The sequence below is a fragment of the Antedon bifida genome, chromosome 4, assembly GCF_963402885.1.
Source record: "Antedon bifida chromosome 4, ecAntBifi1.1, whole genome shotgun sequence".
NCBI lineage: Eukaryota > Metazoa > Echinodermata > Crinoidea > Comatulida > Antedonidae > Antedon > Antedon bifida.
Genome location: NC_136229.1, coordinates 8,173,852 through 8,190,610, shown reverse-complemented (window position 1 = coordinate 8,190,610; position 16,759 = coordinate 8,173,852). Strand labels below are relative to the sequence as shown.

Genomic DNA, 16,759 nt, shown 5'->3' with positions numbered 1-16,759 from the left:
TAAAAAGACAGATGGAAGTTATAAGTCACGAAACGTCTTATTTAAAGGCTATAGTTATTACTAGACTTAAAAACAAGATAGAGGGATTGGTACAGTTGGCAGAAAGAAGTACGACGAATAGGATGTCATCTTTCAACAAATTTGTCGAAGAAAAACAGGAATAATGTAGAGAATCACGCAAAAGTACTGCTAAAATACATATAATAGATAAATAATTATAATGTCTTCAACAATAAACCGTACAATGAGGCGATGGCGACCACTCATTTCAATATTGATAGGAGCAAGTGTTGGAGTGACACTTAGTTTTCTGTGCTCGCCTTTAGTGAACTCAACCTGTGGTGTCGAGAGGTTAGGCTTAGCACACATAGGCCTAGGATCGAGCAGGAAGACATACTCACTGTATGGTCTTGATGGCAATGGTAATCCAATGGATGATGAAGAATTTCAACCGGTATTAATGACAGCTCACAATCCACCAGAAAAGAAAACGGTTGAACGCAACAATCTCCTCCGATTCCGATATGTTGCCCCGGAACTTCAGATAAAAGATAAGATATTTGTCGCTGTGGCTGCAACACACGGTATGGATTTAGAATCTATGAGTGTCGCGATCAATAAAACAATTGGACACTTGGTGCCAAAAATAGTATTTTTTACAAATAAACCAGTGGATTCAGCCCTACCACCTGGAATGCAGATTGTTCAATTTTCAGCTGAACAACCAATCATGTACACTTTTGAAACGTGGAACTATATATTTGAACATTTTGCAAAAGATTATGATTGGTTTATGTTGATACAAGATGATATATATTTAAATGGCGATAAATTGATGAATTTTGTTAATCACATCAGCATCGGACGTGACACGTACATTGGACTGCCAACTAGAGAAATTGATATGGGATTTACCTACTGCAGAAAGGAGGCTGGTATGGATGTTACATTGGATATTTCTCCCAACACCATAATAATACAGAAACAGTTGCAATTACACACATCTACACATGTTATGCCTAATAACATTCGGTGCTAAAAAAAAATTATACATATTTTCATTGGTTACTTATATAGATTTCATTTTGCTATGTCTCAATCAATCTAAAAATGTTTAACAGTAAGGTTATGAAGTTTAAAGCTCTGTCTACACTATCAAACTAGTTTTACAAAAAAGGTTTGATGTGCCCAAATATGGTAGTGATATGCTTAAATATGGTAGTGATACAGTATGACATCATCATGTCCATATATTGATACATCACATTTTTTTGTCACATAAAGTTTGGTAATGTAGACTGTTAGACAGAGCTTTAATCTAAAATAATACCGATCAAAATTAATTTGATTGCCCAGAAAATCAGTAGGCCTAATATGAAAAAAAAACCTCCTATGTAATGTGTGGAATTGTAACATCATACAGTATTCATTTGTGTTTTCATACAAACATTTTGCTTTGTCTTTATAATGCCAAATCTGACCGTTCTGATCCAAGCGTACACTATTTTCTTTGTGACCAGCCAAGGGCATCCTAACTTATGAAGATCACTGTAGTATTGTTGTAGTATTTTCACCATGAAGCCACAGTATAAAAATATACATCATTGTATTCTCTATTCATTTCTATTTCAGGTTACATCATTTCTCGGAATTTGCTAAAGAAATTCGGGCCAGACATCGGTGATTGTATTAAGACATCAACCAGTAGTCTATCTGATCTTGAAGTTGGTAGATGTGTTTATCAGCATGCCAATCAACAGTGTACCAGTCTTTATGAGGTAAAGACTACAATGCTATGGCCTGCATCTTAATTAGGCCAAGAATACTGTACCTTGTAGCTAAATGCTTATTCAATGCAAATTAATCCACTGTCCACTATATGGATTAGTACATGATGCTTTAAGGCTCGTCTACACTATCAAACTTTATGTGTCAAAAAAATGTGATGTGCCCATGGATATGATGATGTTATATCACTACCATATTTAGGCATATCACTACCATATTTTGGCACATCACACTTTTTTTTTATCAAACAAGTTTGATAGTGTAGCTTTACACTGACGCATAGATATAAAAATATAAACTAAAGGTTAAAAATTGCTTAGAAATAACAGTATAAAAATAACCAAAGGAATAGTAAAATTAAAAAATGGATAATTTTATTAATTAAAACTTTACAAAATGAACATTAGCATCATCATTCGACCAATTAAAAGCAGATTTTAACCCATTACCGCATGGCAACAACCATTTGAAATAATATACCACAAAGTTTGTTGATTCCTGTCAATAAAAAAAATGTTTTATTAATATTTTTTAGTAGTTTATTATAATAGTTTAATGCTATTTATTAAAATAAATATAAATTAGTATAGGCCTATGTTCATTGTATTTGGCTCCCTTTCTGTATTGCATGTTAACCCTCCTGTAATTGCGAATTAATTTTGCTGTTGGTTTGAGTTTTGAAATAAAATAAATAAATTAATATACTGTATATAACACAAATTGTACAATAATTATATACTGTAATTTATATAATAATATACTGTATTTTTTAAATTTTATATTTTGTAGGGTTCAATTTATAACAGTTACAACTTTGATGGAAAATCACTTGGCGAGTTAGAAATGAATGATGCACACATGCGACAAGCCATCACAGTCTTTCACGTGACAGAGAGACGCTCTATCTACCAACTTCACAAATTCTTCTCAGAGGTAGCCATTAATGAAACGGAACTGGAAATAGAGAAAATAAAAAACGAGATTGAAAAGGTTGTTCCTTACACACCAGCTGGTGAGGATGGATGGACGTGGCCAACCGGTACTAACGAACCATTTAAGCCGACTACACGATTCGACGTGATTGGATGGCAGTATTTTACGACAACTCACATATATGGTCATTCTGAGATAAACCCGAAAACCCAATTAGTTGGTCCGGACAAGCAAGATATTGATGAAATCCTAGGCACCGCGATGAGTAAGCTAAACTCGGATTACAGTGATACCTTCTCCTCTGGAGGGAGACTCGTAAACGGCTATCGAAGATTTGATCCAACCAGAGGTATGGAATACACATTAGATCTACAGTTACAGACTATAGATAAGCAGACAGTCCAGAAAAGAGTCCAACTACTGCGGCCGCTTGGGCCTGCGGAGATCATCAACATGCCCTACGTGACGGAGTACAACCAGGTAACAATCATTGTTCCCGTCACGATAAATGACCGTGAACAACTGAAAGTTTTTCTGGAGTCTTATGCATCCGTTTGCTTAGAAACGCACGACAATTCTGCTTTGATGCTAATTTTTATCTATACGCCTGCAGAAGCTCGTGTTATGGCTCAAGATGATATTTACAGTAACATAAAACAACTCGTGTCACATTACGTAAGAAAGTATGCTGGTTCTCGCATATCATGGATCAGCGTGAAAACCACGATCCCATCTCCAATTGCCATTATGGACGTTATATCTGCGAAACATCCACCCGAAACTTTATTTTTCCTCAGCACTGTAAATGCTGAATTATCCCAGGAATATCTAAATCGTGTTCGAATGAATTCTATTCTCGGTTACCAAGTCTTCTTTCCAATTCCGTTCTCACAATACGACACCACCATTATCTACAAGGATACTCCAAATCCAGAAAAAATTGAGGTCTCGAAAAATGTTGGACGTTTTGAAAATCTTTTATATGAGCATGCAAGCTTTTATAACTCCGATTTTGTAAATGCTCGTCAAATCTGGGATGAGAAACACCCAGGAAGCAGCACGGATCACATCCAGTCCGACACGGATCTCTTTGAGATGTTTCTTGCAACGAAGCTGCATGTCTTCCGGGCTGTCGACCCAGCTCTTAAGGAACGTTATCACGAAAGAGTCTGCCAGCCAACCCTCCGAGAAGATCACTACCAACGATGTTTAGAAAGTCGTGCAGACGGCTTAGCCTCACGACAACAACTTGCCATGCTAGTTTTTGCACAGGGTGAAAAGGAAAAGGTTGAACAACTCTAGATTTGAATTGAAAAAAAAGTAAATCAATTTTATATTTTATTAAAATATTTTTATAGCAAATGTTTTCTACAAAATATATTTAAGCAGTTAAAAAAGAGATGAAATGAATATTGTAACTACTGTACTAAATAATTCTATAAACTTTTTATTAATAAGAGATTTGTTAATCAATATTTTATAATCTGTAAACTCTAGTTTAATATGGATAGTTGAATTCATAAAGATAGGCAACCAGTGAGCGGGGAAGTGGGTGTTTGTTTTTTCTTTTCAAACAAATTTACATACTTTTTCATTCCAAAATTAAATACTAAACATATAATATATTTGTTATACATAGCAATGTTATATGAATTCTTTTGAGTTTTTCCAACTCAATTTTGATTGTAATTTTGACCTTGGAACAGTTTGGTAATGCCCATGGAAATATATCTCTGTACAAATACAGTTCTCTCAAACTTATTCCATATACTATTATCTTGTTATCATAACTAGCTTGTATTATTTTTTGTGAGCATTTAAAGGCTGACCTTCTGACCTGACTGGTTCAACGTCTAATAGAATACTCATTGTTAATCTTGCCAGCTCAGTGAATTCCAATCTTGCAAATCTCTTGTAGTATTGTTTGTCATTTCAGTGTTGAAAGCCTCATTTTCTCTGATCAAGTTTTTACTTGAATGCAGATAGCTTTTATTAAGAGGCATGTACAGGGGTTTGTTTGTGGTTGTAAGAGAGAGGGTTGTAGGGATGGAACGGGGTTGTAGGGATATAAGGAGGGAAGGGGTTGTAGGAGGGAAGGGGTTGTAGGAGAGAAGGGGTTGTAGGAGAGAAGGGGTGGTAGCATATAAATCTTTGTTAATAAATTACATTGTTACAATTCATTGTAAAAATTCAAAATGTACATAAACCTCCCTATTTTTACATATTATCGCATGGTTTTCTTATATTTCACCATTTTTATATATCTTCATGTTTAGTGGTGAACTAAAAAGCACAAAGTATTGTTTTAAGTTTTAATTTATACAGTTTTTTTACAAACATTTGTTTTTATATTTATAATTATTACAATAAATTTAGCTATAGTACTATGTTTTTTTTAGAGGAAACAATAACAGGTATTTATAAATTACACTAATATATAGATATGTAGGCTTATCTGGACAATTTTAAAATGTTTGAGTTACTTTATTGTTACATAATTATGATATCACATGTAGATATGATTTATTGAAGGTGCTTCACGGCAGTATATGTACTTACGGCCGTTTCAATCATTCAACAAATAAAACATTTAATGTCAGATTTTATTATTTAATTTGTTCATGCGTATCTTTTTATTGAGAACAAGAAACTGTTTAAATAATCAGCAACAATTCCAAATGATTTGAATATATGCAAATCATTTTGCTTAAAAAGAAATAGGGTCTATTCCTATTCATTTTTCCAGTGGCGGGATTTCGAATATATATAAAGACAGTTTTTTAATCGCGAACTTTTCTAGGGGGCGCTGCATTACTGAAAATAAAAATAATATAACCGTCTCGATTGTTCCCCAATACGCTAGGCCTAGGCTGATTTCTTTCTTTCTTTATCGGTGGTGGTAAAAATAAATTCACAATAAATTTGTCACCGTGCGTGAGTAAATAAATAAGAAAGGTCATTGTGTGTCATTATTCATTTCGTTGACAAACGTAGAGGTAAGTACGTCTGTGCATTTTACCACAAGAAGCATCGCCGGCTTTATCGGGTCCAGCCAGGTAGGGACCCACCCGGCCTAACCTATAGTGCCTAGGCCTAGGCTAGGTAGGGCCGCCTAGCCTAGGTCTTTAGTTGCTTACTGGCTAGCTAGGTCTAGCTTATTAGTCATACTGTACATTTACATTTAACTCAGCATTGCCGCTTGCGCCACCTAAATTACAATTGATTTAATGAAGTGGCGTAAAAAAGAGGCTGGCGGGTCGTATCAGACGGCATATGACCGTTTCGGCCACAGACAGTTTCGGCCACAACAGATTTCTATGGCGTGCCATTCACGCATAATTAGACCGTGCTATTGTTTTTGCTATTAGTTATCGCATCTCATGCTTTGTTGTATAGTATTTTTTATGACTATTACTACACATTACAGTGTTATCATTCTTAACGTTATTCCACTACAATTTGCATTTATTAGATTTGTTGTTTCCATTCCAGTTTAGTTGTATCATGGAGTCTTGGCGAAAAACAAATTCAACTGTCAGTGACACAGTTAAATACTCTCTTAGTACAGACGTATTAATAGTTTGGCTATGAAAAAAGAAATGCTAAGAAAAAAAAATAAGTTGAATTAAAACGTTTTTCCTTCCATTGCTTAGGTGACCTAAGGAACAAAGAGGAATATCAGGAACTTACACATCAATACAAGCAGAATCAAGAAGAAAATTAGTGATAAAAAAAAATAAATTTAATAAAACTTTGTCGTCTTCATTTGATTGGTTTTTAATACAACACAGGAGTAATTCAATGTTTTATCATGGAGCTCAGGTCATGTCTTAAGAACACAGGTGCATAAATAAAACGAACATATCAGACCCAACATAAAAATAATATTGAGTAATTTGCGGCGATATGCATTTAACATATTTTAAGCACATAATAAATGAACATATCATATCATGTCAATATACAAACAAAATGAGTAATAATTCGGATAAAAATGCGACTAAGGATAACATTTGTTGCGTTCAATGCGAACGTCAGAGGAAGTCCTCAAACTAATTACTAGGCCTATTATCAATTAATAATTGCTGCTATAAATATATTGAGCAAAACGTTGAATTGTATTATTTTTCAATAAATGCTAAGTAAGTCAGTAAAACAACAATTGAAAAAATTCATTTTCATTTATCCACTAAACTGTACAACAGTGTTGCTTAAACCACACTCCAGAAAAGAAAATATGAAAGAAATTTGCAGAAAGAAGCAATCAAACACTGTTATTTCAAAGTTCGGAACGTCCGTAATTACTACGGAAATTCGGCCCAATATTACGGACGTAGGGAAATGAAGATAAATAGGGTACTACGGAAATACTTAAATGATGGGGAATCCCCGGCAAAATGCAATGACTACGGACAAATCAACGACCCATATGACGGGGTTTTCCACGTACCTTCTCATGACGCAAACAGTCAGAAATTCATTCCGAGCCTGTTCAGAAACATATCTAAAAAAAAAATTCTTCAATGCCTTCGCATAATTCCTCTTGGGTAGTGGTGTTTTACTAATATTTCAAGTTCATTTTATTAGGTAAAATTTTACACGCAAAAACAAACGCACGCATTTCTATTAACATTTATTTACCAGTGTTTCATTTACATCTTACAACATATTAATTCTTAATAATTATATACTTTCTTCAATTGTTTCTTCCGATAAAATAAATCGTATTCTTAACCACTTTATTCTTCCGTTTCTTATTCCTTCAAAGTTGTGTATTGTATGTACCTCGACACATTAAAATTAGTATATATCCCTACGTACTTCATGATTCATTTTATATTTATAGAAAAATGTACATGACGTTAATAATTCTTTACCGAAACATTTACAGTAATTATCACTTTAGTAAATCTTTGTTTCTTATATTATAAATCATTTCTATTGTACCCTGACACAAACAAATTAGTATCACTTAGGCCTCATTCATTTCTTTTATTTGTAAAAACTATACATTTTAATTTTCACCGTATTGTATTTTTTGTACTCTGAAATATCGGTATCTACGTAATTCTTCGTTTCTTATCTCATCATGCCACCTAGCTACAAAATACGTGTTCGTATTTTATTTTCATTATTAATTAATTAATTAATTGCCAAGTTTGTCTGTGTCCGTGTTTTCCTGTGTAAAAACAAAAAACAAAAGTAAAACACAATGAAATCGATAATCCTGTATTACATTGTCGTGTCTCATTGTTCCCCTATCAATGGCACTATGGGCGTTCCATAGATATGGTAGTATTATTGTCTGTGGCCGAAATTGTCTGTGGCCGAAGTTGGCCTAATCCTATCAGACGCGGTAACGGGACGATTCGGCCCTGAGACGATTCGGCCCGGGACGATTCGGCCCTGGGACGATTCGGCCCGGGACTATTCGGCCCGGGACGATTCGGCCCTGAGACGATAAAATAAGCTTTTTTCCCCAAACTTTATTTTCAGAGTGACTATGGGGTAGCACTACTAGTGATAAAGATGTAATAAAGCAAACATTTTGAAAACATTGTCAAAAATAATCATTTTTTAGTCACGCGAACGTAAACAAGTTACGCCCTCTGTTGGCCGCTTGGCGAATGCACGAAATAAACAAGGTTTTCGAAGTAATAAATTGAATATAAAATTACGTTTTTTTAGTAATTTATTATATATATTATATCAACTTTATCAATATCAATAAAATACGGATTGTTAAACACCTTTAAAAACTTGATAAATAAAAAAAAAATGAATATGAATTTGGTCTAAAGTGAGACGTTTCGGCCCACAAAGTGGGATGTTTCGGCCCAAAAGTGGGCCGAATCGTCCCACCAAAAGTGGGCCGAATAGTCCCGGGCCGAATCGTCTCAGGGCCGAATCGTCCCTGAACCTCAGACGCGGACCCTTTTATTTATTTAGTAGTAGTAGTAGCCTCTCTCGTCTTCTTGAAACATTTCTTGAATTCAAGATTACTGTTAGCTTCTACAATGTTATTGTTGTCGCAGGAAGTGTGTTCCAAACATTTGCTACACTTTCGGCTTTACCACACTTCAAATTTGGACGACAAGAATCTTTGGACCCTACTCTGACTTGCATTTTTTAAATAGTAGTACTTATTCCTATTATTGTCCTTGATTGAGTCAATAATACCAATAAATAGGTACCCGGTTCAATTCAGTTCAATTTTACATTTTGCAACATTACTTACATAATAGCCTAGTATCACAATTTCATAAAAATAATTTTTTTAGTTTATATTTTAGATTTATAATATATTATTTATATTTTACCCCTGTTTTATTGACCTTTGACTGTAATGTATAAAATAGAGGTTCTCAACAGGCAATGCCAGTGCATTTTTTTAGGCCTACCTATGGCCTGTGAAAAGCTGAGACTGCTAAAAAATAAAATAAATACAAAAAGACGGTTAGTGTCCTTAAAGCCCATGAAATTCCAGGCTTTTCCCCGTGTAACTATGGTCAGCTCTATATCTGACATGCAACATTATTTACCAGTTTTCCCAAGTTAGAAAACTGTTGTGAACCCCTGGTATGATACAGTACAGTATAACCAAATAATGTTTCTATTTTATATTATTTTCTATATCATTTAAAAAACATGATTATTTGCTGTTTGGTGACCTGACCTGTTTCTCAGGATGTATAATAATCTTGATTTCCAGGATCTAGGAATTTTTTTTTTTTTTAATGTTATTGTTAAATAACTTTTTTGCCAATTTTGGTGACTGCATTTTCGGAGTTAATCTCTGATAGTTTCTGATAGATAAATCACAGTTTTTGTATCTCAGTAGTGTACAGGTGATGATTCACAGACTCTAAAGCTCTGACTCTCAGTGACTACAGAGTGTGTGCCCAAATATAGTTAGTGTTTGCCCAAACATGGTAGTGATATGACATCATCATGTCCATAAAAACAATAACAATAAAGGATTGGCTTTATTCTACTTCAAATAACTCTCCTACTACTACAGTATGTTTCAGTGTTGAAGATGTGTTAGATTCATAGCACTACACTCTAATTCATTTTGTAGCATCGAGACAAAATGTATAATTAAAATCTGTATTAATTGGTTGATATCTTGAAACTGTACTGACTCATAATATTCCTATTTTTGTTTATTATAGATTTTAAAATGCTTTCATACTGTGCATACAACTCGTCTGTTCTTCCAGCATGGACACAAAATGGCTTCTCAATCTGTTTTCTTGACACGGTGACATCATCGATTCTACTGGCCGGCATGGTTCTTGGTGGAGGTGCTCAATTGCTTGTCTACTGGATGTGGGCTATCAGACTTGAACAACAATTTCAACCTCAACCAAAAGGATTTAGAATCCAAATTATTCTTTCTTCACTGATCATTATCCAGTATATTATGCGTATAGGTTTTGCAACACATTACGCAGGCCATCTTCATGGGTACAATGAACTAAGTACGATATTTTATATACTTTCGTGGATGATATCTCTTGCGTTGTTATGGACGGAACGTTCAAAAACTTTGATGAGTTACAGCGGTAGAGGTCACGGAATTGTTTTATTAATATTTTGGACATGTGCGTTGGTTAACGAAACGTTGGCGTTTGTTTCGTGGCATAGTCCTCAATGGTGGTGGAAACTCAGCAACAAGGATCAGAAGACCGCGTTTGGTCTTTGGGTGTGTCGTTACGTTCTTATATTTCTTCTCTTTGTGATTGGTTTCCGAGCACCAGCGTTACCGAGAAGGAATTACAATTTGATGGTGAATGAGGATAGGAATGAAGAATTAACTGTAAGTTCATTCAAGGTCAAGTTTGTCCTTTATATTAAAAAAAAAAAAATTACGGAAAATATACAAAATGTCCAGGGTTATTATGTCGGACGGTCGGTAAACACTAACTCAAATTTGAGCACGCGACTGCAGCCATATGGTCTTGTTTATATATAAAAATGTTAATAAAAAAAAAGCTTATTAAAATTACTGTAAAATAAGAAACAAAAACACAATTAAGCAAAAAAACAGTAGAATATAGAGAATATATTGTAAAGAAGAATTTAGAAAATATTGTATATAATTGTAAATATAAAGCTAACAACTTTTACTAATGCCTACTTCATGCACCTATACTTATAGAAGGCCGGCCTGCCCTCCTTAGTTACTTAAATAGTAATCTAGCGCCCTCGGACCACATACTGTGTATGTTTCACCTACTACACTATCTTTGGTTTCATCATAGTCAATTGACTATGATGCGAGCGACCACGGGCTGGCCGAATGTCTAGCGCCCTCGGACCACATGCTAGCCTAAAAAAAAGTGTCACGGCCGTGCAACTTAAAACAAATATCACGGCAATTTACAACAAAAAACCACGGCAACTAAAACAAAACCCCACTGCAATTTTGAAATAAAAAATCACGGCAAATTAAAAATAAAATACCACAATTTAACAAAAACACCACAGCAACTTAAAATGAAACACGCGCACGGCAAATTGAAAATAAAACACCACGGATAATTACAGAATGTGATGTACCACGTGATTTTCTAAAATCCTTTAACTCTTTCAATATATATGACTCTGCACGGGCTGACCGACTGTCCAAATAATTTATTTGGAAAGCTACGCTTTTAAAACAGCGACACACTTCTTGAATGAAGGTGCGTTTCAGAATAGGTAAAATAAAAGATAAAGAAAAAAAAATATTTACAAGGAAACCTAAACTAAATTATGTGCAAAATATAAAAAAAATATATTAACAAAAGCAATCAATGACACTAAGCGTCTTAGTGAAATTGCGAATCTCTCAAATACCGATTTTTTTAGTTAACCGTTACAAAATGACACAAACTGTTGATATTACGACATAGCTATTCACGTAATGTGCATAAAAATGGTGGCAGACTTTTCGTCGCAGAATATAATATACAGTTAAAAAAAACCATTTGATTTGGGGTCACTTCAGTGCCTTGAGACTTATTATTGTTTATACCTATTTTACTTATTATAGCGATCTAGTCTGGCGGTGTCCCTTTGTACGAATCGTTTAAGATGGGCCCAACTAATTGCAGTGTAAGCGTGCACGATATATTATGTTCTATCATTCATGAGAGAGTCCAAAATGCGCAATTACTTTCCAGGCGAAATTTACCGACGCGTACGTCATTTACAGTAGGCCTACTATGTATCGACGTACGCTACAGAAAAATGTTACGAATTATGTTCACGATAATTGTTTTTCTTCAAATTTACGATTAACCCTCTGTACCATGGGTACGTAGATTAGATGTTTCATTGCATGCCTATTGTATAGGCATTACTAAACAAAACACATGCACCTTTCGTTTAGCAAACATCTTATAGCTACGTTAATAATGAACATCGTGCTTGAGAAAGTTCTGAAAATGGTACGCTTAATAAATAGACCTGGTAGGTAATAAACTGATTTTTTTCCGATGGAAAATGGTTTGTCTACGCTTGTTTTTGTTGCGTTTTCCGCCAGTCATCGGACCTCGCCGGTGACGTGCAGTGTGTTTAGAACATGTAATTCACTTGGCTGTGTCAAAGTTACAGGGACCAAAATGTGAATCAAGTTACTTGATAGTGATAGGACGCACTTGTCTGGCACACTGTGTCCTTTTGTACGAACAATTTACAGTAACTGACATATTTAGAAGTTGGCCCAGCTCAGACGTCGACATCTGTGTCGCGGTTCGTGTATAGGTCACTTTATTTTTAAAATGTAAAGAATGTATTTAAACACAGTAACGCATACCACCATCGGACCCCGTGCAATGTGTTTTGCACACATTATTTTATTTACAACTACAGTACCATAAAAAACAAGGCCAACAGCCATTAAGTCGCGTGCTACAATGCATCGTGATACCGGACCGACAGACAGACCGACAGACCGACCGACATAGTGAACTATAGAGTCGTGTCCACGCGACTAAAAAGGACAAGGTTTTTCCTCCCATAAATCTGAATAAAACGGCCTCAAATTAGTTACGATATCGCGTGTTTTGTTTCTTTCTTATTTGTTAGTATAGCATGATTACTCAAAACAGTTATTTAGAAAGAATTAAATATTATTTAGGTGCCCTTCTAGGGTACCTTTCATACATTATCATGTTCTTCCCTAAATTTTTTTAAAAATATTATATTGATGTTACATAGTGATTTAAGGTAAGAGGTTTTAATAATATTTAGTTTATTGAATATTGATTAGTTTATGCCTACAAGGTAGACTTGTATAGTCGGTCGACTACTGTAGTCGTACCTGCTAAACTCAGCGGTGCAGAGACACCCTAACCACTGTCGTTCTTTTGATTTCGATTTTCCTCTTGGTGAATTTATTGTTATGCAAATTACGGAATTGACGGAAACGATTTTACAGAAAAATGGGGTAAAAATCAACGTTAAAAATCGTTAAAATCTGTAATCGCTGACGTTGGACGAACTTCAACGTTAGTTACGATCATAAAAACTGACCAATCAAATGATTCACAGATTACATTGCAATTTGTGAAAAATAGGTAGGCACTGACATTCTTGAATATTTACAACGCGACGCGATGTTTTTCACCTTTTTTGTACACTCTTAAGGTCGAATATTTCAAAATAACAAGTAGCAGCAGTCAAACTAAATTATAATTTTTAAAAAAAAGGAATGTTTTAAATATTAAAATATTTGTCTTTAGTGTATGCATAGGTTAAGATATCAGCGAAAACATGTCCTAGGCTGGTTTGAAACATCAAAACCCTAACTTTTCCACAGGTTTTGCAACATTAACACTTCACGTCCGAGTGTCCCAACAACGCTCGAAAGACCCAAGAAACAATGAAAGATTGCGTAAAAATATGTAAACATTAGCGGTCCGGGTCGATCATTGTTAAATAATACCATTAAACTTCGGAAATTTCGCTGAGTCAACGAGGGGATTAAGGTCATTGTTGATGACTCTGCAAATTTACATAGCAAAGAGATACATAACGTGAAAACTGTCGGCAAGTGTGCACAAAGGGAAATGTAATCATAATAATTTTAATTGTTTCCAACAATCTCTGGTAAATTGTTTTATCAGGATTGTGTAACTGCTGACTAAACCTCAGTATTTGTAAGCTTTATAAGTTCATCAAAAGCTCTACTTTATTGATAAATGTTACTATGATAGAATATTCTATTTCTCTGTGTTGAAATGTAAAATTACTTTTAAAATGTTATTCTTTATAATTTATTATTAGCCTGGGTGCAGAACAATTAATATACACATTTGCGGGAAAAAAGTATAGCGAAATATTTTTGGGTTTTTCTGATAGAGGATACCATATAGAATGTCAGAAAAAAAATCCCCATCCCAGGGTCTTGGGGAAATTTTTTTATGGCACTTTTAAATTTTGGCCTATATAACACACACAAATTCCTATTAACACACACAAATACCTATATATAGGGGATAGGGAAAATCAATTAACGGTTTTTGTTACTTTCAGTTGTGTTTTAATGATTAAAATTAGTAGAGGCTTACTTTAACAACTACTTCTCATAGTAGTTGATGAATCAAGTCGATACGATGACATCATTATGCCATGAATCCAATATGACGTCCAATTTGGCGGGAAAAACAGGGTATTGCTAAACCCCCGCAAACCCTTGCAAACCTCCAAAAAACATAGCAAACCCCACCGAACCAACATAAAAGTGATTGAATCATGGAGTGTACGACCCACTGGGTATGTCCATGTAAAAAAAATTATATTTCTACTGTTAACTACTTATTTTGGGGATAAAACATCATTTTTTTGTTAAAAATTAGCAATCATTTTTTACCAAAAAATGATGTTTTACCCCAAAAATAAGTAGTTAACAGTAGAAATTTAATTTTTTTTACATGGATATACCCAGTGGGTTTTTTGACCAAAAAATTATGTTTTACCCAAAAATAAGTAGTTAAACAGTAGAAATTAATTTTTAAAAGCCAACGGTCATTGCAAAATGTCAGTATAACCAGTGTAATGCAATTTCACGTACCATCATCTGCAAAACCACAGGAATCCCAGTAAGTCGGACGGCACTAAGGCAGAAAGTAACGAGAACCCACTGTCTTAAATACGCCCGGGAATACCATAGGATACGTGTTAAACAGATGAGTGCTTGGACCCTTAGTGTACGCATTAGATGTTACTGAGGAAGAGGTTTCTGAGAATGAGAGGAGTGTCCCAAATGACAGTGGTACCCCAAACTCCGTGGAAAGGAAACCGCTTGACGTCAGTCCGTATCATGTCAACATAATGGGGAAGAAGGGAAAAGCTTTCCGAATTGGAATTCGGAATGTAAGAACTCTGAATCAAGATGGATAACTTGAGTTGCTACTGCATAGGAAAACAAAATCTAAATGCTAAACAAACATCACATGGAAATAGAAAATAACAAACAGAAACATACAAGGAAGGAACTTGGCGTGAAAAGAAAACTACTGGCGGAGATCATGAAAAGAAAATTACCTACTTTGGCCGCATCATAAGAGGAGAAGCGGCAGTGAAAGTCGTAACTTAGATATATCTGTTAGTTCTTTTAAGCTTCTTGCTCAAAACAGACCTGCTTGATAGAAAGAGATAGAGAGATGTGAACGAATGGTAGCCAATCGTCAGTAGCAACTTGATCCTTAAATATATTATATTATTTTTATTTAAATGTGTAAATTTTATTGAAAATGTATTTATTTTTTATTTTAAAAAGAAATAGGCCTACACTATATTTATTACTAAATACATTTACCATAGAGTAGGCATAATGTCGTCATCATCATATATATTTAGCCTGGGGAAGTCACACGGTTGCATGCCGTATTGCGATTTCGCAAGATTCTCTCTCAAAATGTCTTCATGCATCACTGATTTTGACTAGACAATAGAACTGCGCAAGCGCAAATTTACAGAGTCACCACCGATGACCAATACGCTTTAAGCTCAGTATTGATGACTCGTCAAATTTACATAGAAAAGCAAGTGCGACACAGGAGCCGTTGCTAATCTGTGATATTGCTGTCTGAGATATACACGGTCAATTGAACGGGTCTAAGTCACTTGTGGTGGTTTGGGAAGAAATTGTCAATGTCGCACGTCTATTACGAAATATTGGTATTTTTGTTTAAACATTTTCAACATAAAGTTCTTTTCTACTGTAATATAGGGAGAATGTGTGTTATTTTTACTTCTGAATTTACCATCTTATAAAGACGTGCATTAGTCATTGACTTGCTGGCATAACAATTAAAATAAGGCCATATACATGGCTGCAGTCACGTGCTCAAGTTAGTGTTTACCGACCAACCGACCGACATAGTGAGCTGTTTTATTTATTTTTTATTTTATTTTGATCTAACATTGTTCGAGCGGCGTTTTTCGTAAGAAATATTTCTTGTTTTATCACCTTCATTTTATATTAATATCAATATTATTTTCCACAGCCACATCCTAAAGACAATGTCCAAAGGTCAGCATGGGCAGGTTTCTGGCACAAGACAAAGCTGATATGGCCATACATTTGGCCAAAGGGTCACTCTATTCTACAAGTTAAGGTCATCATCTGTCTGTTAATACTAATTACTGGACGTGTTGCTAATGTTTATGTTCCTGTGCTTTACAAAAATATTGGTAACTTTATTATTTTATTGAATTTTATTAACAATCCCACATAAAGTAACTCACTAATTGCATGATGGATAAACCATTGTGCTTATAAACTAAGTCTTAGTTGAGGCATAGGAAGTAGAGTGTCTTATTTACAGTTGTAAGTTAACGTTTGACCTCACGATTGGAGGCAGTTTGTTAATATTGTTTGATGCCTGTCTGTGCTAAAAGAAACTATATCTGTAAATGCAAACTCAAATTTATCGTAAATAAGTACTAACAAGCGACCCATCTCTCCACCCCCCCCCCCCCCAACACCCCCCCCCCCCCCCCCCAACGAAATTAACTCACCCATCCCTACCTACGACACCGT

The 16,759-nt window shown here is 34.8% G+C and overlaps 2 protein-coding genes across 2 annotated transcripts in view; both read left to right on the top strand.

Annotated features, from left to right (window-relative positions):
* The first annotated feature begins 116 nt into the window (after window positions 1-116).
* LOC144840502 (chondroitin sulfate synthase 2-like) lies at window positions 117-5,335 on the top strand. The gene is made up of 3 exons (XM_078696330.1): window positions 117-935; window positions 1,633-1,778; window positions 2,578-5,335. Exons 1-3 carry the CDS (start codon window positions 221-223, stop codon window positions 4,021-4,023), a joined length of 2,307 nt encoding a protein of 768 aa, XP_078552456.1. The 5' UTR covers window positions 117-220; the 3' UTR covers window positions 4,024-5,335.
* A 241-nt stretch (window positions 5,336-5,576) lies between these two features.
* Window positions 5,577-16,759, top strand: part of LOC144840501 (ATP-binding cassette sub-family B member 6-like) — a 31,965-nt gene continuing 20,782 nt past the window's right edge. Inside the window, exons 1-3 of the mRNA XM_078696329.1 lie at window positions 5,577-5,717; window positions 9,897-10,543; window positions 16,224-16,410. Of these exons, the coding sequence (XP_078552455.1) occupies window positions 9,905-10,543; window positions 16,224-16,410 (826 nt within the window). The 5' untranslated portion in view covers window positions 5,577-5,717; window positions 9,897-9,904. The remainder of the gene's footprint in view (window positions 5,718-9,896; window positions 10,544-16,223; window positions 16,411-16,759) is intronic.